Raw genomic sequence first — 27,386 nt, forward strand, 5'->3', positions numbered from 1 at the left:
AGTTAAAAAGCAAAACAGATTTGTCAGAACTTGTAAATTAATTACAAATTAAAAAAAAACTGAAATAAGTGCATTGCATAAGTATTAATACCCCTCACAGCCTCTAGTTTTTTTTGGGTATGATGCTACAAGCTTTGCAAATTTGGCATTTGGGAATTATCTGCTATTCTTCCCATTACCTCTTCACCTCCTCACTTCTCAAGCTCTGTCAGGTTGGATGGGGAGAGATGCACATTTTCAGGTTTTTCCAGAAATGTTTGATTGGGTTCAAGCCCAGGCTGTGGCTGGGCCACTCAAGGACATTCACAGAGTTGTGCCTAAGCCACTCTTGCAATGTCCTTAGGTTAATTGTCTTGTTGGAAGGTGAACCTTCTGCCCAGTGTGAGGTTCTGAATGCTCTGGACTGGGTTTTCATTAAGGCTATCTCAATATTTTGATGCATTGAGCTTTTCTTCTACCCCGACGAGTCCCTCAGTCTCTGCCACTGAAAAACAGCCCCACAGCATGAGGCTGCTACCAGCACACTTTACTTTTGGGATGGTACTCTGCAGGTCATGAGCAGATCCTGCTTTGCTTTAAACATGATGCTTGGGATTTAGGTTCATCAGACAGAATCTTGTTTCTTGATTCTTGATTCATGTGTCTCCACTGAGGAGTAGAATGAGTTTGGCCACACCACCATAAAGCCCAGATCAGTGGAGTGTTGCAGTGATGTTTGTCCTTCTGTAAGTTTCTCCCATCTTCATATATGACAATGGAGCTCAAATAGAGTGACCATCAGGTTTTTGGTCACGACTCTAGTAAAGGTCCTTCTCCATCTTTTGGTCAGTTTAGCCTGGAGGCCAGTTCCAGGAAGAGTTGTGGTTCTTTCGAACTTCTTCTATTACAGGTAACAGACTACATGCTTCTGTGAACCTTCAGTGCAGCAGAATTTATTCTAAACTCTCCCCCAGATGTGTGGCTTTATGCAGTCCTGTCTCTGAGCTCTACAGGCAGTTTTTTTTCCCTCAGGGCTTGGTTTTTGCTCTGATATTCATTTTCAACTGTTACACCTTTTATTAGGACGTGTGTGCCTTTCCAAATCATACCCATTCAATTAAATTTTCCACAGGTTAACTTCACTCGAAGTGTAGTAACATCTAAAAGCAATATGAATGCTGTCCCATATAAGGGTATGAATACTTATGCAATGGAATCATTTATGTTTTTTTTATTTCTAATACATTTGCAAAGATGTTAAAAACCTCTTTTTTGCATTGCCACTATGGTGTAGGAAGTGTAAATTGATGTGGGAAATGGAGTTGATGGAGTCCAAAACAAGTCTAGACCCTACTGACTTTCATTGTATGAATGACAAAAAGCAGTGAGATGCTTTTAAAGTATCTCCTTTTCTGTTCCATAGAAGAAAGAAATGCATGAGTGAGCATGGGTAAATGATGACAGAATTGTCATTTTTGTGTGAGCTTTTCCCTTATGTGAGTTGCACTACATGACTTTTTTTCATAATGTTGTAGATCAAATTGCAGCCCGTGCTCATGATAAATGATTGTTCTGTTTGTTCAGTGATCTGATAAGAAACTGAAATGAGGGCATAGTGATGTTCTCTCTAAAGGCTGCCTTGTTGTAGTACTTGTGTATATTCTTGCTATTGTTTGCGGTGTTGGAAAGTGATAATTGCTTTCTGAGTAACGCAGTTTAGTGAACTTTCCCATGCACCACCTTTTCTCACAGAACATTTGTCACTGCAGGCCTTGGTGATTGATGTAAAGGGTGTGTGAAATAGAATGGGAATTGTTTGGAATTAATTCTAGTTTTGATTTAACTTAGCGATTCCATTAAAGATTCTTTTAGTGCTATTGAAAGCTACACACCCCTCATTAAATGGTCTTAACTGTATTTTACATACATCATTGTGCTAAAAAAAACAGCGTAAAGATATAATTCCCATTTGTTTCGTGAGCTATGTAGTGAGGTCCTATGTAGTGAGTGAAGTCTTTTCGTCTGTGTTGCTCAGAGGTGGATGAGGACACCAGAGAGTAAGAGCGTCAGAGATGGATGGATGTGGACGAGAAAGACAGGTTGAGACAGATGGAAGGTAGGGTGATGTAAGACCTCTGAGCTCAACCAGCAAAATCAGCTTTCTTTGGCATCTCTGTTCTTAAGATACAGGAGGCTGCACTGGTGCATTATCAAGACATCAATACTTCATCCCGTTTAACTCAGCAAGCGGAAAAGGCCAAGACTTTTTGTGGAAATGATAAATGAGAGCTTAAGAGCTCTTTCACTTCTGTAGCAGTAAGGGGAAATTTTTAATTCTGTGCTTATGCTCAGAGCAAATACCACTTGATTGTCTCATGCAAAACCTCTCTGCTTTCAATATGAGAGCTATTAAGGTGAGTGCTCAAGAAAACTTTGTTGTGTATCATTGCATAGTTTGTACTTGGGACATCTATATACCTTATTGTGCAATTTGTTGAGTAGAGGAGTACTTTTCAAAGTGCTTACTTACACTATCAGAGAAATTTAGCATTATCTTTATTAAAGCCATTATTTATTAAATTATAATTACTCAAGGCAAACAATACATTTTATTTGTGAACTAATGTTCAGCTATTCTTTTTAACGGTTAACTTTTTTACTATTTTTGAATTTTCAGATCATTAGTCGTCAAAGCTTGGTAAATATTGGTCACAGACGTTAGGATTACTCATTACTCACTAAATTGATTGCTCACTAACACTCCCACAGATCATGTTTTAAGGTCATTTTATGTCGTATTTTGACGTAGTAAAAGTGGTTGTATCTAAGTAGGGCTGTGCAATATGGACAAAATAATCATATTGCGATTTTTTGAAGGAATATTGCGATTGCGATTTTATTTGCGATTTTTTTTTTTTTTGCTTTTTCAAACAAGCTACATACATACATTCTAAATGTATTCAGTGCACAAGAAGTAACAAAGAATAACAAAACATTTCACCATGAAATAACATAGTTTTAAGTTTAATAAACAAAACTGTAGTAAAATTGTCTTTAAAACAGACAACATAAAATAAATAAGCCATTTTACTTTTTTCCCGGTACTTTAGCCTACTTTGTGCAATAACGAATACATTCATTTCAGTGGAAAAATAAGTCCAAAACTCTCTATTTTAACATTTTGAGGGTTCTAAAATCTTTTGCTTTATTTTTTTTTTTTTTTAGAAATTCTTATGTGTTTTAATTTTTCTGATAATGAAAAAGCATAAACATTTATTTATTTTTAATCAAATGAAAAATAAACCCTTTTAATTTGTCAAACAAACAGAAATTTACTGTTAAAATCAATGCGTGGAAGAAAAATTATATTCTGTTTAAAACATTTAAATAATAATTAAGTGGTTAATCTTGTTGTAAATTTTTTTATCATATATATTGTTTTATGTAAATTATTTAAATAGGAATATATAAACACCTAATACTGTACAAAAGTAATACAGGACTAATATTGTTCTGTTACATGTTAAACCGTACTTTTATTTTGACAGGTTGCAGTGAAGTTTCTATGTGTATATGATGCTAGTTTTCTCAAATGAAACGGTAAAAGTGAAACTCACAGCAGCGATTTGGCGATTGAGTTTATCTGTTCACGTGAGATGCAAATGCCAAAAATTAGCGGGAGCGTCACGTGTGCTTCAGTCTGCATGTAGTAAAGAAATAAAACGCGTCTCCACCATTCATACATACAGAAGCAAACGGAACATGCAGGATTCATATTAAAACGGTCTTTTTGCATTTCAGTTTTCACAGACACTAGTCCATATCGCGATTTGAATTAAGTGACAGACCAACTTTTGATTTATTAATCCAAAAATCGACGAATTACGTGGCATTCCGCGCTATAGTAGATTCGGTTTTTATGAATGGAGTCCGCAATCCAGTCCGTGTTTTCTTGGAGGAGACATTGTAATCACGCGACCATGAAGAGACAGAAATGACATGCCTTAGTAGTGTAAATAAGATAAATAACATAAGGCAATTTAGTATGTTTAATAAAAGAACTATGTATAGACCTGTTCTATAGGAAAGATAACCTTAAATGACTTCTATTTGTGATGTGGCGCTATATCGAAAATAAAATGAACTTGACGTTCAAGGGGGGCGGGGGTGCCGTTGGGGGGATAGATAAAATCACAGCCTTGTGCGGTTTAGAAATCGCATGTGCTTAAATCGCGATTTTTTTGCGATTGCGATTAATTGCACAGCCCTATATCTAAGTGTGTGAGTTGTCTACTTCAGTCATTCCCAAAGGCGGGGTCCCGACCCACAAGTGGGTCGCGGGAGATTTTGTATGGGTCGCCAAGTCGAGCACTCTTTTTCAGTGCGCTATATACTCTTGATTAAAATTTATATGTGTAGTTCACCTATTAGCCGCACGAGGGAGCTCGTCGTTTTCTTCTTCTTCTTCTGCTTTCTTTTTTTGTTGTTGTTCTTGAGCTGCGCTCTGCATCGCCTGTTTCACACATACTCCGTCTGCAGTGCGTATGCGTTGCTTATTTTTTTTCGCACCCATGTTAACGGATTGGAGCGTTCACACTGCACGCGGTTGCTGTCCAGCAGTATGTCCCAGAAGCAGTGCGTTTGCAGCAGAGCAGCGGTCATTTCGGCAGAATCTATTTTTTGCTGTGCTGCAAGCGCTGAATTAAAGTGACAGCGCATTGTTCGCTGTAAAAATGAACATGGATTGACACGAAAATGTTCCATAAATGCATAAATGAAATCCACTGTTTCACAGTCAACACGTGGCTTTTTGGCTAGGTTTAAAATAAGCAAAAATGCAGTTTTAAAGAAAAAGGGAACATAATACGTGCACTTGTCCAGGTAGAAAAGTTCTTTAAAAGGATTGTTTTTAATAAAGATTTAATGCGAAAGAAAAGCATGAGAGCCGACTGTTTCTGCCTGTGGTAAGTTTTAATTAAAATATTTTTTGATAGCCCAATTTTTAATTAAAAAAAGGAAGCTATAGCCTCCCTATGTTGTGTTTAAATGTGTTGCAACTTGCTTGAGCAACTTTAATATACAAATCTAGAAGTCAAGTGCATTGAATAATACGTTGTTTTTATTGAGTTTAAATGTGAGTCTGTTATTGTATTAGTGTATTGTGATAAAAGAGGATCACAATGCTGAAAAAGCACTTTTTGATTTGATATCAAAATAACGGATAAATATTGTGTTTGTGGTAAACAACATTTTCTGCAAATCTGCAGTTTACTTAAATAAAAAAAATGTGCTTTGTCAAATATCTGTATCTCTTTTAAATAGTTAAGTGGAAGCATGACCTTAAAAATGGTCATACATATTTTGTTAATGCATAAATTCTCTTCGTGATATATGAACTATATGGGCCTAATGTTTATTGGGTCACAAGGATTTATCGACTTTAAAATGTGGGTCCCCAGAAAAAAAGTTTGGGAAACACTGGTCTACTTCATTAAATTATCCAGTTTTTTGCAGAGGCTCAGCCTCCCTTGTCTGCTAAGACGAAACGCCCCTGATATATAAATTACATTTATATACATTTTTGGGGGGAAGTTAATAGGGTTCTCTGATTGGTGGAGATTTTCACAGAATAAATGATGTTTCACTAACAAAGTTCGGGAGGAGCGCGTCAGATACTTAGCGTAAACATCACAAGAGGAACCCACTCAAGCCAATCAAAGCCATAAGTACAAATACAGCCGACTCACCTCTATTCACACGACGGTTCATCAGTATCCCTCCACCACCCCGACTCCGCACTCCGAGTTCTCGCTACTCCCATGGGGGGTTCTCTGGGCTCAGGACGCTCCCGAGCTCGGAGCCTTTTCTCCGGACAGCACGCCAATCACGCAATACCATACTCCTGCTAATTATTATGTAAGCGTGAACTCGTGAATGGGTAATGTAGTTTCTCACCAGTATTCCTGCTTTTAAAAGTCATTATTTAAAAAATACCTTTAATCAAGGGCTGATGGCTTAAACTAAACTCACAGTCCTGTCCTTAAAGATTAATAAGTGATCAATTCCTCTGTGTAGAAATTGAATGGGATTTTACATTTGGAACCCAACTGTTGCACTCTATCCACCTTTTTTTTTTTTTTTTAGAAGAGTGTGCATGGCCATTTGTACATTGAATGGGTCTTGCTTCCAGTCTCATCCGCATCCAGCTGTTTTTTGCTGTACAAAACAGGTCAATTTCCTACTTGATATTGCAAATTGGTGTGTCTTACCATGTTATTTTAATATAATAATAATTAATAGTTAATTAAGAACACACTGGTTTGTAGTACAAATAGTTTTACTGTTTACTGCACTTTGTTATTCTTTTCGTTATTTCCCTACAGGAAATCTCGCACATGCACACAAAACGGCTTACTTCCACGCTAAAAAATAACAACCAACTAGCACACAACTGTCGCATATTTCCATCAAAAAATTAGAAATCTTTTACAACTAGGGTGAATGAATTCACTTTTAGCCGAATTTACACAGTGTCATAAACGGCACTTGCGTAACCGGGTTTTACAGTAAGTGCTTTCCGGGTAACTAGCATTAAACCTTAACCACTACACCGCACCACTCTACAGCACTGACTGAAATGTTTAAAAGCATTCTGATTGATTCTCAGCAATGATACCTGAAATACAAACCAAAGTTTCTTCCCTCATCCTGCCACAAGTGCAGAACAGCACCTGCCTTAAATACACGTACCGCCACCGGCAGAAGCGTATCTGCCTCGTTCCCCTTTCCCCCGTTGCCTAGCAGCCAAGCCAGAGTGTTGATGTTCTCACAGGCACTTCCTGTAAACACTTAAGACACGAGCCTCCCTGTGCAAAACAGCTCACTTCAGCGTGAGAAAATGGAAATGTCTCATAGTCAAGAATTCCAAAAATATCCCTCTCTTAAAAACTGTAAAATAGCAGAGACGTAGGCAGAGAGTAAAGTAAGGTTTTTTTTCTCTCTCTATCTCTTACTCGTTCTCTCTCCTGACCTTCTCATTTATGAAGTACCACGCAGTGAAGTCATCTTTCATTCAGCAGCAGAAGAGGAAAAATTGCTCTGTCTATCCGGCCTGACTTCTCATTCCATTACAGTCAGACTAGACTCCAGAACGCATCTCAGAAAAGCACTTTGCGGCCAAGCCTTCGGTTATATAATATAAATGGGGGTAAATGTATTTGACCCTTTCAGCACTGCATCTGTTGGACCTTCTCTAAACAAAATGTGGCTAATTTAATGTGGATTTAGAGGGTTGGTGTTTGTGATGCCGTGGATATTAGCGCCGGGCATCACAGAAGCACTTATCGTGGCTGCAGCGGCAGTCGGCACTTTAGATTGACAGCGGTTAAAAGCTTTGCGCTGGTTGTATAGGTGTATTAAAGTGTGTGGGCTTTCTCTAATAGCAGCTATTCTGTGTTTCTCAGCTGTACAGCAGGCATCATGACCACAGCTAGGTACAGACCCACCTGGGATTTGGCCCTGGACCCGCTGGTGTCCTGTAAGCTGTGTCTGGGAGAGTTTCCTTTGGAGCAAATGACCACCATCACCCAGTGCCAATGCGTCTTCTGCACCCTGGTGAGTAGCATCTAAACATGGATTTCAGGGTTAAAAAAACAGGTTTCAAGAAATGTCTTTTTTCTAATTTTGTTATCAAAATAAAATGGTTTTATACAGTAGAAGTCAAAAGGTTACATACCCCTTTCAGAATCTGCAAAATGTTCATTTACAAAAATAAGAGGGATCATACAAAATGCATGTTATTGTTTATTTAGTACTGACCTGATTGCGATATTTCACATGAAAGATGTTCACATATAGTCCACAAGAGAAAATAATAGTTGAATTTACAAAAATTACCCTATTTCTTAATACTGTGATGTTACCTGAATGATCCACAGCTGATAGTTCATGGGTCCCTTGTTTGTCCTGAACAGTTAAACTGCCTGCTGTTCTTCAGAAAAATCCTTTAGGTCCCTCAAATTATTTGGTTTTCCAGGATTTTTGTTTTTTTTAACCCTTTCCAACCCTTTTCAACTGTATGATTTTGAGATCTTTTTACACTGTGGACAACTGAGGGACTCATATGCAACTATTACAGAAGGTTCAAACGCTCACTGATGCTCCAGAATATAAAACTTTGAACAGAATAGTGTGCATTTTTCATATTTTGCCTAAATGTCATATTTTTTATTTAGTACTACCATTCAGAAGTGAAAGAAGATACTTACATGTTTCCCAGAAGAAAAAATAAGTAGTTAAATTTACCCTGATCTTTAAATTCAGGGTAATTTTCACCCCCGGCTCTTAATACATCATTTTTCCTTCTGGAGCATCAGTGAGCATTTGAACCTTCTGTAATAGTTGAGTATGAGTCTCTCGGTTGTCCTCAGTGTGAAAAGATGCATCTCAAAATCATACAGTCATTGTTGGAAAGGGTTCAAATACACAAAAATGTTGAAAAACCAAAGAATTTGTGGGCCTTATGGATTTTTCTGAAGAACAGCAGGCAGTTAAACTGTTCAGGACAAACAAGGGACTAATGAGAAACCATCACTAAACAAAAAACACAGCTGTGGATCATTCAAATAACAACACAGAATTAAGAATCAAGGGGGTGTAAACTTTTGAACGTGGTAATTTTTATAAATTCAACTATTATTTTCTCTTGTGGACTGTATGTAAACATCTTTTATGTGAATTATCTTATTCAGGTCAGTACTAAATAAACAATAACCTGAATTGTATGGTAAAATAATTAACATTTTGACATCAAAAAATGGAATTAATGAGAGATTCCAATAAAGATTTAAAATAATATGTGTGCGTGTTTTCAGCCTGGATTATTTCATTCTTGATTGCTGCCTTTAGCTTTCACTGTTTTAGGCACCGCACCTCTAAAAATAAATCAAGTGAATCAAAATAAAGTGGGATTCTTACATAAGCTTCAGACATTTTGAAACGTGTCTATATTTAAGCACAGTGTTCACAGCTATAGACAGATTCTCTACAGGCCAGCTGAACAGTTTTTTTGTTTTGTTTCAGCAATGTGATTCACAGTCCAGTAATAAACATGTGAGGCTTCTTCAGCCCTCAGAGGTTTTCTGTTCTCGGAGCAGTTTCCCTGGGAGACGTGTTTTAACACTGATCTGAGACCAGATTTTTATATGTCTCGAGGTTGCAAGCAACATTTGGGGAAAGGATGGTTGTAGACTAGGGTGAAGGGAAAACATCTCCTCATCTGACTCTAAGAGGCCTTGTCTTGGTTATGTCTGAGCTCACTGGAGACAAAACCGGCTTTGTGTCTTAAGCAAAGCATGCTTGTGGGCTTGTGGAAACAACTCCCTCAGAATTTTCTTTGGCGAGCATACCTGAAAGCTCAGATTCATTTAGTTTCTTGGTCTGTTCAGATCAAAATGTTATTTGCCTGGTATTGTATTTTATTTTATTTCACCTGATGCATTAAATAAATAATAAAATATTTATTTCATAGCCTATTAAAACATTGAGTTCACAAATTGCTAACACTAGAGGATAATTAGTCTTGGACTATGTCTTTGTTAAATTGAGATGTTATACAGCGTAATTGTTTTGAGGAAGTTCATTACAAGTGGTTAAGTGCTTCTGTACTTTCACTCTTACAGCCACATTGAGCAATTTGAACAGGATGTTAAAAGCAGAATTTGCTTGCACAATATATTTTTCTGTATTTTATTAACTGATTTTTAATTGTATTATCCTTTAAAGTGCCTGAAGCAGTATGTGGAACTTCTCATCAAAGAGGGCTTTGAAACGGCCATCAGCTGTCCAGACTCAGCCTGTCCAAAACGTGGACATTTACAAGAAAATGAGGTACTGTCAACATACACTACTCTTTATAAGCAAGGAAGCATTAATTGAATTAGTCAAAAGTAGCTGGGGTTCCAGCTGAAAAAAACAGCATATGCTGGTTAGGTAGGTTTTGATGCTGGGATGCTGGTTTTAGCTGGTTTAAGCTGGTCCTAAACCATTTTAAACCAGCTAAAACCAGCATCAAAACCGACCTAACCAGGATATGCTGTTTTTTTCCACAGGTTTGCATCCAAACTTGTGAATTTAGACCTAACTTGTGTGCAAAATTGGAATGTCACATAAAACATTTGCAGATAAGCACTGTTTCCATCTAACTAGTCAAAGACAACAAAATCATCACTTATATACAATAAATAACACTAAGTGGGCGAAGCCACTGAATATACACTGACCTAAATTATAAATGCAACACTTTTGTTTTTGCCCCCATTTTTCATGAGCTGAACTCAAAGATCTAATGGTGCGTTCACACCGCACACTTTGTCTGCGTCAGGCAACGCTCCCAACGCATCTACTGTAGTTTGACGCATGTACGTTGAAGCTTGCAACGCTTGCTTTTTGGTGCGCTCACACCGCACACCTCAGGCAACGCTCCCAACGCATCTAGTTTGCACACTTCCCCTGAATAAACAATGGCAAACTAGTAGAGAGTGGACATTTTGGAATCTTCTCATGACCATGTTTCGCTAGCTAACGAAATGGGAAATAATTACATTGAGAAAAGATTTGATAACTTACCCGACATCCCGATCTCTTCAGCGATCTTCATCCAAGCAAGTTCCTTTACATTCCTGTCTTTATACAACAACGAGGACGGATCATACAATTCCCTGCGATTGCAGATGGCTGAATGAGCAATATATATAATATAATTAAACTGAAAATAATTTTTTTTCTGCTCCCACTTCATTCAAGATACATGTGGTGACGTCGCTACAGTGAGACGCTCTGATTGGTTGACGTACTGCGTCAAGTGAGATGGTTTCTGACAGTTTGTGCAGAATTTCTTTGGTTATGCAAACCGATTGTTGCAGCAGCTGTACGGGTGGCTGATCTCAGGCGATCTTGGAGGTGAAGATGCTGGATGTGGAGGTCCTGGGCTGGTGTGGTTACACGTGGTCTGCGGTTGTGAGGCCGGTTGGATGTACTGCCAAATTCCCTGAAATGCCTTTGGACACGGCTTATGGTAGAGGAATGAACATTCAATTCACGGGCAACTGCTCTGGTGAACATTCCTGCAGTCAGCATGACAATTGCATGCTCCCTCAAAATTTGCGACATCTGTGGCATTGTGCTGTGTGATAAAACTGCACATTTTAGAGTGACCTTTTATTGTGGCCAGCCTAAGGAACACTTGTGCAATAATCATGCTGACTAATCAGCATCTTGATATGCCACACCTGTGAGGTGGATGGATTATCTCGGCAAAGGAAAAGTGCTCACTAAAACAGATTTGGACTTTAAATTTAGATTTGTGAACAATATTTGAGAAATTTGATAGGCCTTTTGTGTACATAGAAAAAGTCTTAGATCTTTGAGTTAAGCTCATGAAAATGGGGGCAAAAACAACAGTGTTGTGTTTATAATTTTGGTCAGTGTAATAATTTTCATATATAATAAAATAATTGTGCCTAAGAGCAAACAGATTAAACACAATAAATGCGGTCATTGCTTTTGGAGATCGATATCTGCTGTTTGGGAGGCAGTAATACAGAAATACTTTGGCTACAGACTTTGCTCAGGCAAAGAAGGACCATAACAACATTTAAGATGTTGTGCCATTAGATTGGTCCACTGGTTAGTCAAGTTATGCCGTCAGATAGCGCAAAGTCATGACTTTTTTGATGCACATGGAGGAATTTATTCTGCAAATGCATTTCCATCTCTCATTATTTACATAAACTCTTAAAAAAATCACCTCAAGTGAGCATAAAACTCGTTTCTGATGCAATACTTCAAAATGCACATTAAAACGATGGCGATGGAAACACAGCTAGTGACAGTAAAAAATTGTATATTGTTACCAAATATTTCTATTTAAATAAATGCTGTTATAAGCAGCACAACAGTTTAGTAATAATAATAAATGTCTTTTAAGCACCAATTTAGCATATTAGACTGATTTCTGAGTAACAACTGCTGAAAATTCAACTTTGCCATCACAGGAATAAAATACATTTTATAGAAAACCGTTATTTTTAATTGAATATTGCTATTTTTACTTTTACTTTTGATCAAGTAAATGCAGCCTTGGTGAGCATAAGAGACTTTTTTCAAAATCATTACAAATCTGACTGCCCTCAAACTGCATTTTGTATCATTATTAAAATTTTGGCAGCAAGGTTTTTAACCAATGGTCCTTGAAGCTGCTTTGATGATGTAAAAAAATGATTAAAAGCAAAAAATACATGCTAAAACAAATACAGAGCTAATGATCTGTTAAACATTATACAATGTAGTTATGTTAATCTGCAGTTTTGCTAATCTGCTAATGCAGTTTTTCAACAAACCCTAGTCCCACCTTCTGAAAAACAGCCAAATACATTACTTTCCAAATAAAAACCTTAAAACAAATCGGTATCTCATAGAGAGGAGATTAAAACCCTTTTAGTATAAAATGGATGCTGAAGCCTCTCTAGTCTGACTCTCCCTTCAGTGGCTTGCACCGTAAAATCCTTCCAAGTATGAGGTCAGTCCGAGGGCAGGGTTCCTCCTCTGCGCTGCAGGCTCATTGTGAGGATATCAAAGCATCAAAGCAGCTAACGCAGATGAATCAGACCCAGATGCAAAGCATCAGAGCATCTGAAGTGTCGTTTGGCAATCCTTAAAACTGAAGTATGCACGACTAGCATCTCTGCAAAAATTCACTGTGCATATTCCTGTTGTGTTGTTTGATCTCTGATTAGATTAGAACCCATATTTGATGTTGGGTGTGTGTTTACCCAGATCAAATTGAAAAGCTAAATGCAATAACTGCAGAGTGCTTTCGTATCCATCAGACCACATTGTGTCATAATTGCTTTTGTTCCCTCTCTTTCTCTTTCTCTCAGATTGAATGCATGGTGGCCACAGAGATAATGCAGAGGTACAGGAAGCTGCAGTTTGAGAAGGGTAAGTGGAAAGAGGCTGTCTGTCCATCAGGGGGGCAATTAGTATCAGACAGCAGTGGATGAGGCACGTGTTCGTGTTTGTTGATGGTGAGCTCCATGCTTACTGGCCTAGATGACTCTGGATGACTCACCGTAGACAAATAGGCCTGCGCAGGTGTACGTGTGAGGATGAAAGGGATGTGAGTGGACTCGCGCTGGACACGTGTAGGTCCAGCTGACCTCATGCTGTCGCAGAATGGAGGCTTTTACCTGCGCTGTCTGCATTTCTAACAATGAGAGCCTGCCACCTGCCGACACAGAGTTTAACTCTGCCTCATTGTGTTAACTGTCGTCTTTTTGTATTTTCTGATTATCATTTGGGCGAGAAAAAAAAAACTGAAAATGTCAGATTAAAACCCACTTTGTCCACGTGAGCACCAAAGTTTTAAAACTGCTGACTACATACCGCAATCCTGACATTTTGTCTTAAAACATATTCTAGCCATCCTTTCTTCTTTGTAGAAGGTATTTCCTGTGCATGTGCGAGACTGCTGATTCATTAGCCACTATATGTAAATAACTAGAAGAATAACAAAATAACAAAACTGTAAATTTAGCTATAATAAATTTAAATGTGACACATCAGGAAAATCTGACTATTTCCATGCTTAACTGCTTTAATCAGGTCCCCAGTGCATCTACCATCCCAGAAAACATGAAAACGGACAATCCAGTAGATGAGCACAGAAAACTATTTAGAGTCCCAGCCTTAGAGGAGACAAGACAGCAGTGGATTTATTGATTTATTTACTGTATATTATGCTTCTGCCACACAGATCTATATAAACATGCAATTTCTTTCCCAGCTGTTTACCTTCACAGACATAACCGACTGATTTTGTAACTCATGTGTGTTTTTAACATGAACTTGTGTGTATTGGACAGTTTAAGTGCAATAAGACATGAAAGAGAGTTAAGTTTAGTTTAGTTTAGTCCTCACATGCCATGTGACAGCTGCTTTTTGTGCACGCTCAGAAAACCCTATATCAGAAGTATAAACTAATATGGTTTAAAACGTGTGATTTTAGCACGATAACATAATAATTAAAACCAAACAGATGTTTTTATCAGAGTATCTGACTTATAGTCGTTTTCAAAATGATAGAATAAATGATCTGTGGGGTATTTTGAGCTGAAACTTTGCAGACACATTCTGGGGACACCTGAGACGTATATTAAATATTGTAGAAGGGGCATAATAAGTCTTCTTTAAATAATATAATTAACAAATACCAGTTTGCAATCTCAAGCAGCATAACATACATTCAAGCTGCTTTTCTGTTAAAAAATAAGGTGGACATTGCGTTTCAAAAGATTTAACAGAGAAACAAAAATAACAACTTTATTCAACAATTCATCTCTGCAGCTTCCATTTTCGAGAGTAGCTTTTTGCGTTCGGTGGAGATTAAGTGTTGAATAAAGTTTAAATTATTTTTGTTTTCTTCGCATACAAAAAGTATTCTTGTAGCTTCGTAAAATTACGGTTGAACCCCTGATGTCACAGGGATTATTTTATCTCCTTGCTATGTTTCTGGAAGTTGATCATGTTAATTACATTGCTGTCTATGGGAGGGTCAGAGAGCTGTCAGAATGCTTTAAAAATATCTTAATTTGTGTTCTGGAGACGAACAGAGCTTTAAGAATTTGGAACGACATGGGGGAAAGTGATTAATGACAAAGAAAAAATCATTTTGGGTGGAGTAACCCTTTAGACAAGTTAAAATTATTGTCTTGTTTCCAGAAAGTCAAAATTAAGTGAGTTTTTGCTTGAAACAAGCTAAATAATCTGCCAGTGGGGTAAGCAAAATAATCTTGTTTTGTTTGAAATAAGATTATTTTACTTACCCCATTGGCAGATTAAATCACTATTGGCAAAAAAAAGAACTTAATTTTGACTTGTCTAGAAAATCCTACTTGGTTTATGAATTTTCAGATATCTTGGCTGAAAACAAGACAAAAACTCAAAGTAAGAAAAGCATTTTTTGCAGTGAACCAAAGTGGCAACTATAAAATTCAATGTGAATGTGTTACCCACATTCTTCAAAATATCTTCTTTTTCACTATTAGGCAATCCCTATAAGTACAGACTTATTTTACATACTAGCTAGTAGTTACTAAGCCTCTAGTGTGGGGTTATCAAAGTAAGTAAGAATTTGCAAACTACTGGTGCAACCCTATTGTGGTTACCAAGAATTATTAACCCAAGGTCCTCTAACCCAAGGTAAACTACGAACAGTGTTAAAATCCAGGATCACATTAATCTAGGATTAAAAATGATCCTTGGCTACCAATTTGAAGTGCGAGAGGCCCAACTTCATACCTTTGGCAGTGCCATTTTTCCAGAACAGGGCTTCATAATCCAGAGTTTAAGGCTTTGCAAACCCCCTGTCAAAACTACAAGCGTGAAATCCAGGGTTAAAAGTGGACTTAACCTGGGATTTAAAAAGACTCAGACTTAAAATGAAGATGTTATCTTTTCTGTATCTGAATCAGTCTGTGTACTGACCTCAAATGGCTTTAATTTGAACAAATGTAGCTTCGAGTCAGAAATCTCCAAGATCAAAAGACTTATAAAGAGCAAATTAGACTTGTGTTAATTGGACATGCTTGATCAAAAGCATACATGTTCCTTCAAACAGAAAAGACCAGAGGCTCTGTACCACATGCTTGGCATATATATCTTCTTTCATTATTTCCATCAGCAGGGGATCCCAGACTCTGGACTCTGATAGTCTCCAGTAGTTTGAACCACAGGATACATTTGCTTGAGACATACTCTCTGTCCACCCCCTCCAGTGCATTACACTGCATTGAAAAGGGAGATAAATTAAATGTAGTTATATGTTCCCATACTGTGAGCCTCCCTCTCTGTCTCTCTTTGATTTGCATTCAAGGTTTTCATGCTTTCATGTGTCATCATAAATGAGAGACTTGCATAGAGAGAGAGTAAAAATGCGTTCATTTAGCCCATCAGTGTTCCTGGGAACTAGAGCGGAATGGTGGTTATAACATATCCACACTCCCAGAAACAGAGCCAAGAGTTCACATGGAGTCACGCGTGGCCTGCCGTGTCAGATGGAGAGGACGAGTGTGAGTTTGTGAGAGTCTCACAGTGCAGTCGGGGACAGATGAAAATGCATGCCATCCTGACTCAACAAGATGGCTAAAAATGGCAGTCAGCGGATATTATGAAAGCCCTCTTTCTAACATAATTGCCCCCAACCGCACATTACATACATAACCGAGCTTAGCCATATGTCACCAACAGAGCTTTATGCGTTCGTCAGGCAGACGAGCCAGTAAAACCATTAAGAAACGGATAGTTATGTCTCTACTTTTTTATTGAATTGGCAGGATTTAAAGCTATATGTACAGTTGCAATTAAAGTTATTCAAGCCCCCAGAGACTGCAGTACTTTACAAATACAAGCTTTTCTGAAAATCCATTGCATCTATAAGAGATTACTGGCATATTAAAAGTAATAATTTCAATAAATAATGTAATATTTTTGAGTTCTAGGATTTTTTAATAACACAGATATGTCGTAATTATTCAACCCCTATTCAGCATTGCGTTTTTTGTTTTTGTTTTTTTTTTAAGTTTTTTTTATTTGTATGGTGGAGAACAAAATTGTTTTAAAACAGAATTAAACCTTTGGAAACTATTAGAAAACAGAATTAGCTTGAGCTTTTAGACATACATACAGTTAGCCCATGCATGTGCTGAAGTTGAGTAGCTAATGAAGTCAAAGTCAACAGACCTCTTACAAAAGCTATAGAGAATCTATAGAGAAGGAATAATTTTATTACTTTAGAAAGTCTAAGGCTATATGAATTTTTCCAAGACATTGAAAGTTCCTCGAGACACAGCTGGCATCCTTATTTCTTAGTTTAAAATGTGTTTTGAGGGTGTTAAAAGAAGCACAATATCATAAAATGTTTGATCAGAACAACTGAGGAAAAATCTGCAATGTACAGCCAAAGACTTGCAAGATGACCCAATGAAAGGAGGAAAAACATTTCAGTGTGTATAAGAAGAACATTAGACAAGTATGGCCTTCATGTTGAGGCATTTTGCCGAATACCACTCTTGACCAAGAAGAACAAAAAGACAGACTTAAACATGCTAAAATCCATTTGGATAGACTTGTGGAAGAATGTTTTATGGAGTCATGCTTGGTTTAGGGACCAGTCATAGAATGTTCTTGAGTGGTCTGTTCAGTCTCCAGATTGAATTCTCATTGAAAATATTTGAATTTGAAGAAAGCAGTGGCAAAGTGAAAGTCAAAGATTGTCAGTGATCTGAAAGCTTTTTTCATGGGCCAAGATTGCAGTAGAAGCTTCTCAGCACTCCCAAGCAGTGTTTATTGGTGCTTTTAAGGAATAAAATATTATGCACAAAAATTGACTTTTTGGGGGTTGAATAATTTTGAACATGAATGTATAGAGCCAATTTGAGTTACATTCTCAGAATCACTTTCCCTAATAGTTTACTGATGCCTTTGTTGAATTGTTTTCATAAAAGTTTGTTCTCCGCAGCAAAATGTCTAGCAGGTCAAGGGGGTTGAATAATTTTGATTGCAACTGTATATAGATCAGAATATCATGTGTTGTGATACTCTTGTGAACGCATGGCAGAGACTGACATGGAAGAGAAGAAATTGTTGAATAAAGTCGTTATTTTTGTTTTCTTTGCAAACAAAAAGTACTCTCATAGCTTTATAACATTACGGTTGAACCACTGATGTCACATGGACTATTTTACCACTGCGCTTACTACCTTTCTAGGCCTTAAACTTGTCAGTTGCGTTGCTGTCTATACAGGGTCAGAAAGCTCTCGGATTTCATCAAAAATGCGCTTCAAAACACACTGGAAACCAGCTAGAAATGCCACCCTGAACACCCTAAAACTACCTAGAAATGTTCTAGCAAGCCCAGACATCCAGAGCTTTTGCAGAAGCAAGCACCGCTCACATTTCATCAGAGAATATAAATTTACCTACTATTTAACGCAATTATTTATTGAACAACATTGTCTCCGCCTCCTGTTGTGCCCAGCCGTGAACTATGGTAAAATCAGTGTATCGCACAGACCTCGTGTGGCTTTTTGCCTTAATGAAATCTAATGCAACTAATGAATTTATGCGCAGCTATGATTGCTTGCAGCTCTGGTATCTTGTTCCTGAGGGCATATGAGGCCATAGCTGCTCTTTTCTATCACCCCTCCATCTCTGATAGTGTAACCATGGTGACCTGTCAGCCTGCATCAGCAGTAAGCAGCCTAAAATATACACTCGCGGAAACGGCGTCTGATCTCTCATCTCTCACCCCCCTGCAGAGGTGTTGCTGGACCCGAGCCGGACCTGGTGCCCGTCCTCCACGTGCCAGGCCGTGTGCCAGCTGAAGGAGTCTGACACGACGCTTCCGCAGTTGGTGCGGTGCAACGTTTGCACACTTGAGTTCTGTTCTGCCTGCAAGTCCAGCTGGCACCCGGACCAAGACTGCCAAGAGAACGTTCCCATCACAGCGTTTCTACCCGGAGAGAGCAGGTATTGTTTAATGTTTAAAAACATTTTCTAGATTCGATAGTTCACCCAAAATTTAAATAACCCCATGATTAACTCACCTTCAAGCCATCCTAGGTGTATATGACTTTCTTCTTTCAGATGAATACAATCAGAGTTATATTAAAAAATGTTCTGGCTCTTTCAAGCTTTATAATGGCAGTGAATGAGGGTTGAGATTTTGAAGGCCAAAAAATTGCATCCATCCATCATAAAAAGTACTCCACACAGCTCTGGAGGGTTAATAAAGGCCTTCTGAAGTTAATCAATGTGTTTGTATAAGAAAAAATATCCATATTTAAAACTTTATAACCTGCTAACTTTCGTATTGGGTGTTCACAAGAGAGTGTCATAGGCGTAAGCTTTATAAATATGGATATTTTTCGTACACAAACACATTGATTCCAACAGAAGGCCTTTATTAACCTCCCAGATTTGTGTAGAGTACTTTTAATGATGGATGGATTCACTTTATTTATTGGACAAAATCTCAACACCCATTCACCGCCATTACAAAGCTTGGAAGAGCCAGGACATTTTTAATATAACTCTGAGTGTATTTGACTAAAAGAAGAAAGTCATATACTTTGAGTTAAATCAGGGTGCAATTTTCATTATTGAGTGAACTATCCCTTTAATTAACAACACTTTTTGCATGAACATTTTGCATGTTGATTGTCACAAAAACATTTTCAATTGGTTTCAAAAATGTAGCCACAACAATAACATGATTTTAGTGTGGGAAAAAAACTTTTTTTTGTGTAATATCCAATAATACAACTTGACAAAGTGATGCCTAACTGTAAAGTGACTGTAATAATTACAGGAACAAGTTTAGATCTCAAATAATTTTTAAGTTTTAGAGAAAGAGTTAATATAAGGGGTTTTATACATATAAATGTATATAAGTTAAGTTTTTTTTTTCTAAATTCAAGAAGGACACATTAAATGTAGAGCTGCAAACCTATTAGTCGCAATATAGTTATTTTTGCTTTAAATAAGGTCTTTATGATATCAACATTTTTGATACTATAGAACTTCCATAATTCTTGTCATCAGTAGCAATATCACAAAAAAATTAATTTAACTAAATTAAAAAAAGAGACAAGTAAACAGTCAGCGATCAAATAAGAATTTAGAAGAAACTAATTAAAATCAATGAAAACAAAAAAACTACAGTAGAACAAATACATACATTGTAAACAGTAATCAAGTGTATAGAGACACTGCATATTCTTCACTTTGTAAACAAAATATATATTTTTTCTTATTATAGTTACAAAAGTAATTTTATCAAGAGCATTGAGAGATTTTCTCTCTTTTGTTGTTTGATTAACATAAAGGACAGACAGCAGGAGAATATTAGACTGCTGTCACTTTAAGACCTGCCCAGATCCAATATACTGTTACACTTGTTTTCTTTCTCAGCTGTTTGCTTTCACTTAAGATCTAAATTACAGGCATTACAAAAACGGCCATTTTGACACATACAAATGTATGTATTTAACCGTTCAAAGCCTATAAAGCAGCAAAAATCACTCGGTTCAATACTCCTGTGCTGTAGGAGCACCATTTACACGTGCACAAAATGAGTTCTGTTTTGCAATCTGCAGCTTAAAATCACTTGTATACCACAATGCTTAAAAATGCATGCAAACAATATATTTTTGTGACCATGCAAATCTTGTACTGAACATGGAATATTCCTTTAAGTCTTTCTCATCATGTCTCCTCCTCATTCATCAACAGCTATGCCTCGGTGTAGTTTTGTCTCTTTGATGTGCATTTAAACGCTCCCATCCTCCCCACTGCTCCTTATGTGAATACAGCTGTCACGATGAGGCATGTTCAGTGTAATGATGTTCGATGTTGATAAGTCGACATGAGATTTGAAATGAAATACTTTGATCCGTTTGTGTTTTTCTGCACTATTGAACATACTCGTCATTCAGTCTAAGAATGGAACTTCTGCTTCTGGATGTTGAAGAGCACTTTGCTCTCGACTCACTAAGCCAGAGATTCAAGCACAGGTGTTATTTGACATTCATGTCACTTGCACACTTCATTCAAAAGCAAAAGCATCATTGAGCAGAGTTGCTGATCCTTGATCTTGGGTCACACAGGAATGAACACTCAGCCTGCTCTGAAGTGAATTGCCTCACTAATACACACTAGTCATAATGCTGCAAAGAGCCTTTCAAGTTTACAGCTCAATTTCTGTATCATTTCATGTTCGAGATTGCATCTCAACTCCAAAGATTGGGATAAACCGTCTTTAGACCCCGTAAAATCAAATTGGACCCCATTTGCACTTTAAACGGGCTGTTGTTACCTCAAAGAGCTAAAAGCTGACCTGACTCTTTGAGAAGTTGATGTATTTAAATATATCAAATATTTTGGGAAATAAAAAAGGTGTCATCCTGTGAACTAAAGTGATGACCTTGAACTTATAAAAACAGTTAATTCATTAAAGGGTTAGTTCATCCAAAAATGAAAGCCCATGATTTAACCACCCTGAAGTCATCCTACAGTCATGGCCAAAAGTTTTGAGAATGACACAAATATTAGTTTTCACAAAGTTTGCTGCTCAACTGCTTTTAGATCTTTGTTTCAGTTGTTTCTGTGATGTACTTAAATATAATTACAAGCACTTCATACGTTTCAAAGGCTTTTATTGACAATTACATGACATTTATGCAAAGAGTCAGTATTTGCAGTGATGGCCCTTCTTTTTCAGGACCTCTGCAGTTCGACTGGGCATGCTCTCAATCAACTTCTGGGCCAAACCCTGACTGATAGCAACCCATTCTTTCATAATCACTTCTTGGAGTTTGTCAGAATTAGTGGGTTTTTGTTTGTCCACCCGCCTCTTGAGGATTGACCACAAGTTCTCAATGGGATTAAGATCTGGGAAGTTTCCAGGCCATGGACCCAAAATGTCCAGGTTTTGGTCCCCGAGCCACTTAGTTATCACTTTTGCCTTATGGCACGGTGCTCCATCGTGCTGGAAAATGCATTGTTCTTCACCAAACTGATGTTGGATTGTTGGAAGAAGTTGCTGTTGGAGGGTGTTTTGGTACCATTCTTTATTCATGGCTGTGTTTTTGGGCTAAATTATGAGTGAGCCCACTCCCTTGGATGAGAAGCAACCCCACACATGAATGGTCTCAGGATGCTTTACTGTTGGCATGACACAGGACTGATGGTAGCGCTCACCTTTTCTTCTCCGGACAAGCCTTTTTCCAGATGCCCCAAACAATCGGAAAGAGGCTTCATCGGAGAATATGACTTTGCCCCAGTCCTCAGCAGTCCATTCGCCATACTTTTTGCAGAAGATCAATCTGTCCCTGATGTTTTTTTTTTGGAGAGAAGTGGCTTCTTTGCTGCCCTTCTTGACACCAGGCCATCTTCCAAAAGTCTTGGCTTCACTGTGCGTGCAGATGCGCTCACACCTGCCTGCTGCCATTCCTGAGCAAGCTCTGCACTGGTGGCACTCCGATCCCGCAGCTGAATCCTCTTTAAGAGACGATCCTGGCACTTGCTGGACTTTCTTGGACGCCCTGAAGCCTTCTTAACAATGCAGTGGAAAGTTTTTTTTCGGGATTAAGTTAATTTTCATGGCAAAGAAGGACTATGCAATTCATCTGATCACTCTTCATAACATTCTGGAGTATATGCAAATTGCTATTATAAAAAATTAAGCAGCAACTTTTCCTATTTATGTAATTTTCAAAACTTTTGGCCACGACTGTAGGTGTATATGACTTTCTTCTTTCAGAGGAATCCAATTGGAGTTACATTAAAAATGATCCTGGCCCTTTCAAGCTTAATGTCAGTGGGTGAGTTTTCTGTTCAAATAAAGTGCATCCATCCATAATAAAAAGTGCTCCACACGGCTCCGGAGGGTGAATAAAAGCCTCCTGTAGTGAATCTATGTGTTTGTGCAAGAAAAATATCCATAATTAAAACATTTTATTCACTTTCATACACGTAAGCTTTTCCAGGTGGATAACGTAGGACATATATGTAATGCATGTGCCGCTGATCTCATTAAAACTAACGTTTATTTACAGGAGCAAAGGAAGCAACGTTTTCTTACTTTAGCAAAGGAAAAACTGTCTTCTCTTGGCTTATATCTGAAATATTTCTTTACAAATCCTCCTTTTGTACTTCTAATTCGTGACCTTTGTTTTGTTTATCACTACTGAGTGGCACATGTGCAGCGCATATGTACGTTATCCGGAACGGCTTCCGTGTACGACAGTTAGTGTAAGTTAGAGAAAAGTGATTACTATTTTTTAAATATGGATATTTTTCCTACAAAAAAGCATCGATTCAGTACGGGAGGCCTTTATTCACTCCCCGGAGCTGTGTGGCACACTTTTTATTATGGATGGATGCACTTTATTGGACTTTTTTTGGACTGTTGAACAGAAACACCTACCCACTGCCATTATAAAGCTTGGAAGAGCCAGGATAATTTTTAATGTAACTCCGATTTCATTCGTCTGAAAGAAAAAGGTCATATATATCTATGATGCCTTGAGGGTGAGTAAATCATAGGCTATTTTTCATTTTTTGGGTGTACTAACCCTTTAAGTCAGGTTATTTATATATAAATAAATATATAAATACTACTATTCCATGGAAAACAAATGTTGCATAACCTTTCTTTAAAATGTTTTCTATGCTGATTTTTGCTGGCCATTTTACTGATTCTACCAGCATTTTCATTTTTTTTTTATGAATGTTATGAATGTTTAATTTTTTCGCATTTTATTTATTTATTTAGTTTTTTTTTGCCAACTAAAATAATTTTTTCTACACAGAAAGAAAAAAATGTCATTCAGCTGGAAATTATACAGCACTTTTGGAAAATTGTGGCATACAATGCAAAACATCTCTGATTGGTTTGTAGTTTTTCAAATAATAACACATTCTGCATGATAATTTCAAGACTGATGGGTCATTTTTGTGTTAGCCAGTTGGATAACATTATCTTTGTAGCAAATCAACAGAATTTGCAAACAACAATGTAAAATGCATCACAGAAAACCAAACATTTAAGTTTGTAGGGCTTAAGAATAGATGTACAAGATCAGTGGATGTAAAACTTTCGTTGGCAACTGACCTAAAACTCTCTCAGACTGGCCTCAGGCCAGCAGACATCCCTGCTATGGCTGTGTGGGCAGAGAAAAAAATATCAATATTATCTTACCTTATTAGAATTAATAAGCCTACTTAACCCTACATGATATTCCTTTGCTATGTTGTCCTTATTGTAAATCCATTAATATACAACCATTACTCCAGTGTTCAGTGTCGCATGATCTTTCAGCAATCATTCTTATATGCTTATTTGATGTTTGAAAACATCAACATAGAAACATTTCATATTATTATCAATGCTGAAAACAGTTTAATAGTGCTTAAAGGAGAAGTTCACTTCCAGAACAAACATTTATTTACTCACCCCCTTGTTATCCAAGATGTTTGTGTCTTTCTTTCTTCAGTCGTAAAGAAATGATGTTATTTAAGGAAAATATTTCAGGGTTTTTCTCCATATAGTGGACTTCTATTACCCTGGAAATCCAGAGGTCTCGCGAGAGCACAATTTGAATTGTCTCTGCAAGACACTCTGGCATCGAGCAATGATGCACGTTACTGCATTATGTAAGCAGTTCTGGGAACCAATCAAATCGTTGTATCTGATGTAGGCGGGCCAGAGGCGAGCTAAGCTGATGACGACAATGCTTGAAAGATGGCTACAGATGAACACCAGTTGTTTGAAACGGCTTTGGCCGCTACAATGAACGAGTTAGACTTGGCTTTTCATATAAAAGAGGAACAGAAAACCGCGCTCAAATCGTTCCTTTGCAAGAAGGACGTTTTTGCTGTTTTGCCGACTGGATACGGCAAGAGTTTAATCTATCAGTTAGCGTGTATCACCATGTATTGTTGTGATTGGTTGTGGCGTTATCCAATTGCGTGCAGTGAGAGTTTCAAATGCATGCTTGGTGCCGCCCCTTGAGTTAGAACCTTTTCATTGCTCGATGCCAGACCCTTAATCTTAAAGGAACACTCCACTTTTTTGGAAATAGGCTCATTCTCCAACTCCCCCCGAGTTAATAAGTTGAGTTTTACCGTTTTGAAATCCATTCAGCCGTTCTCCTGTTCTGGCGATATCACTTTTAGCATAGCTTAGCATAGATCATTGAATCCTATTAGACCAATAGCATCACGTTCAAAAATGACCAACGAGTTTCGATATTTGTCCTATTTAAAACTTGACTCTTCTGTAGTTATATCGTGTACTAAGACCGGTGGAAATGCAAAGCTTCAATTTTCTAGGCTGATAAGATTAGGAACTACACTTCCATTCCGGCGTAATAGTCAAGGAAGTTTGCTGCCGTAATAAGGCTGAAGCAGGAGCAGTAATACCACGCAGCACATGTGCAAATGCTAAACTAGCTGGGAACTCATTTCTGATAATACTCCGCCTGCTTCGGCCATATTACGGCAGCAAACTTCCTTGACTATTACGCCGGAATGGAAGTGTAGTTGCTAATCTTATCAGCCTAGAAACTCGCAGCTTTGCATTTCCACCGGTCTTAGTACACGATATAACTACAGAAGAGTCAAGTTTTAAATACAACAAATATGGAAATCCGTTGGTCATTTTTGAACGCGATGCTATTGGTCTAATAGGATTCAATGATCTATGCTAAGCTATGCTAAAAGTGATATCGCCAGAACAGGAGAACGGCTGAATGGATTTCAAAACGGTAAAACTCAACTTATTAACTCGGGGGGAGTTGGAGAATGGGCCTATTTCCAAAAAAAGTGGAGTGTTCCTTTAATAGATTAGGGTCTGGATTTTTTCCAGGCTAGACTTCTATGGTACCCGCAGGTTTTAACATAGATGAGATAGTTTAGCCAAAAAAAAATTCTGTCATTAATTTCTCACCCTAATATTGTTCCAAACCTGTAAGGCCTTTGTTCATCTTCGGAACACAAGATATTTTTAATCCGAAAGCTTTCTGACCCTGCATAGACAGCAACACAATTGACACCTTCAAGACCCAGAAAGGTAGTAAGGACATTGTTAAAATAATCCAAATGACATTAGTGGTTCAACTGTAATTTTATGAAGCTGCGAGAATGCTTTTTGTGCGCAAATAATTTAAAAATAATCACTTTTATCAACATTTTAATGATGTCCTTACCAATTTTTGGGCCTTGAACCCGTCAGTTGTGTTGTCTATGCAGGGTCAAAAAGCTCTCAAATTTAATTAAAAATATCTTAATTTGTGTTCTGAAGATGAACAAAGGTCTTGCAGGTTTGGAACGACATGAGGGTGAGAAATCAATGACAGAAATGTCATTTTTGAGTAAACTATTCCTTCAATACTACTTTACTAAACTGCAGTGTTGCAGTAGTGTGAGTCAGACTCTGCTGCTGTTTAACGGGCTATGAGAGGTTTGCTGCACAGTGTCACTTCCCTTAGATCAATAGACTTGGAATTGTCCTGGAAATGAATGGGCTTGTACCTGTCAGCTCGGTCCCTGTGGGTCAGCCTCTCCATTACCACTGAACACTGTCCCTGGCTCGCAACTCTTTAGTACATATAAAAGAAAAGAAGGGTCTGTCTGGTAAAAAAAAAAAAAGAAGAGTAGACTGTAGCACCAGTGTCAGTGTTTTTGTCTGCAACCTTGAACAAGAAAAGGGTTTATTTTAACTGGTACTAAAGTAAAATCTCTTTTTTCCCAGTTCGTTTTTTAAGGCCGACGATGACGACGCCCCCATCAAACGCTGTCCCAAATGCAAAGTCTACATAGAAAGAGACGAGGGCTGTGCCCAGATGATGTGTAAGAACTGCAAGCATGCTTTCTGCTGGTACTGCCTGGAGTCTCTGGACGTAAGTGCTCAATATCTCAGCTTAACACTTTTAACATCATGCTGTTATCTTACTGTATTGTTATTGGCCGAGCGGCGGCCACTTAGGCAGCATGTTGGTCCTTCAATCAAGGCCGTAAGTGCAAACAGTGTCCTTCACGCAGCTGTTCCGAACTTCCACACAGATAATGACGGGTCTCTCGTAACGTTGTGTGTTTGACAGGACGACTTCCTCCTGATCCATTATGACAAAGGACCCTGCCGGAACAAATTAGGCCACTCCAGAGCCTCCGTGATCTGGCACAGAACGCAGGTGGGCGCTCACGGGAAGGAGCACACGTTTTCTTCCCTCTTTTTTCTCCGCTGAGATCAGAATGAGTGCACGTGCATCTACACGTGATCGAGTTGTAGGCAGGCATCCATTCAGACAGCGTTTATTCAGGAAGTAAGTGACTGTCTGTTCTCGAGCAAGTGATGCCTGCTGTTTCACAGCAGATTATAATTGCAAGACGGTCACTTTGGGACAAATTCACTAAAATTATGCATCAAATGATGGAGAAGAGCAGCCATATATTTAGATGAGCAATTCAGACAAGCATATTTTGAAATCTCGAGTACTCATTCCTCCCTTTCCCTTTTGTTAGACTGAATAATAATAGGAAAATATTGCATTAAAAAAGGTTGATTTTATTAAAGAATACTTCGAAAACAATAACCTCTTCCTTGAGTTAAAGACATATGCAAACAGTTTTCAACATAAGGCTCATTAGACCCTCTTTCCATTATGTATTTCTTAATAGATTTGAAATAATACATTTTCTTATGGTTCAGAGACCAGCACAAATAGTGTTGAAAAAAGCCTCGCAGCGATTTCATTAGGAATTGGGAGAAAGATAGTATGCAGAAAATG

General features: G+C 37.9%; 1 protein-coding gene across 1 annotated transcript in view; it reads left to right on the top strand.

Moving 5' to 3' along the window:
- The first annotated feature begins 7,458 nt into the window (after positions 1–7,458).
- Positions 7,459–27,386, top strand: part of rnf144aa (ring finger protein 144aa) — a 20,960-nt gene continuing 1,032 nt past the window's right edge. The window contains exons 1-6 of the mRNA XM_073827517.1: positions 7,459–7,593; positions 9,763–9,867; positions 12,918–12,978; positions 18,354–18,564; positions 26,351–26,498; positions 26,700–26,789. Of these exons, the coding sequence (XP_073683618.1) occupies positions 7,459–7,593; positions 9,763–9,867; positions 12,918–12,978; positions 18,354–18,564; positions 26,351–26,498; positions 26,700–26,789 (750 nt within the window). The remainder of the gene's footprint in view (positions 7,594–9,762; positions 9,868–12,917; positions 12,979–18,353; positions 18,565–26,350; positions 26,499–26,699; positions 26,790–27,386) is intronic.

This window comes from Garra rufa, chromosome 21, assembly GCF_049309525.1.
Source record: "Garra rufa chromosome 21, GarRuf1.0, whole genome shotgun sequence".
Classification (NCBI taxonomy): domain Eukaryota; kingdom Metazoa; phylum Chordata; class Actinopteri; order Cypriniformes; family Cyprinidae; genus Garra; species Garra rufa.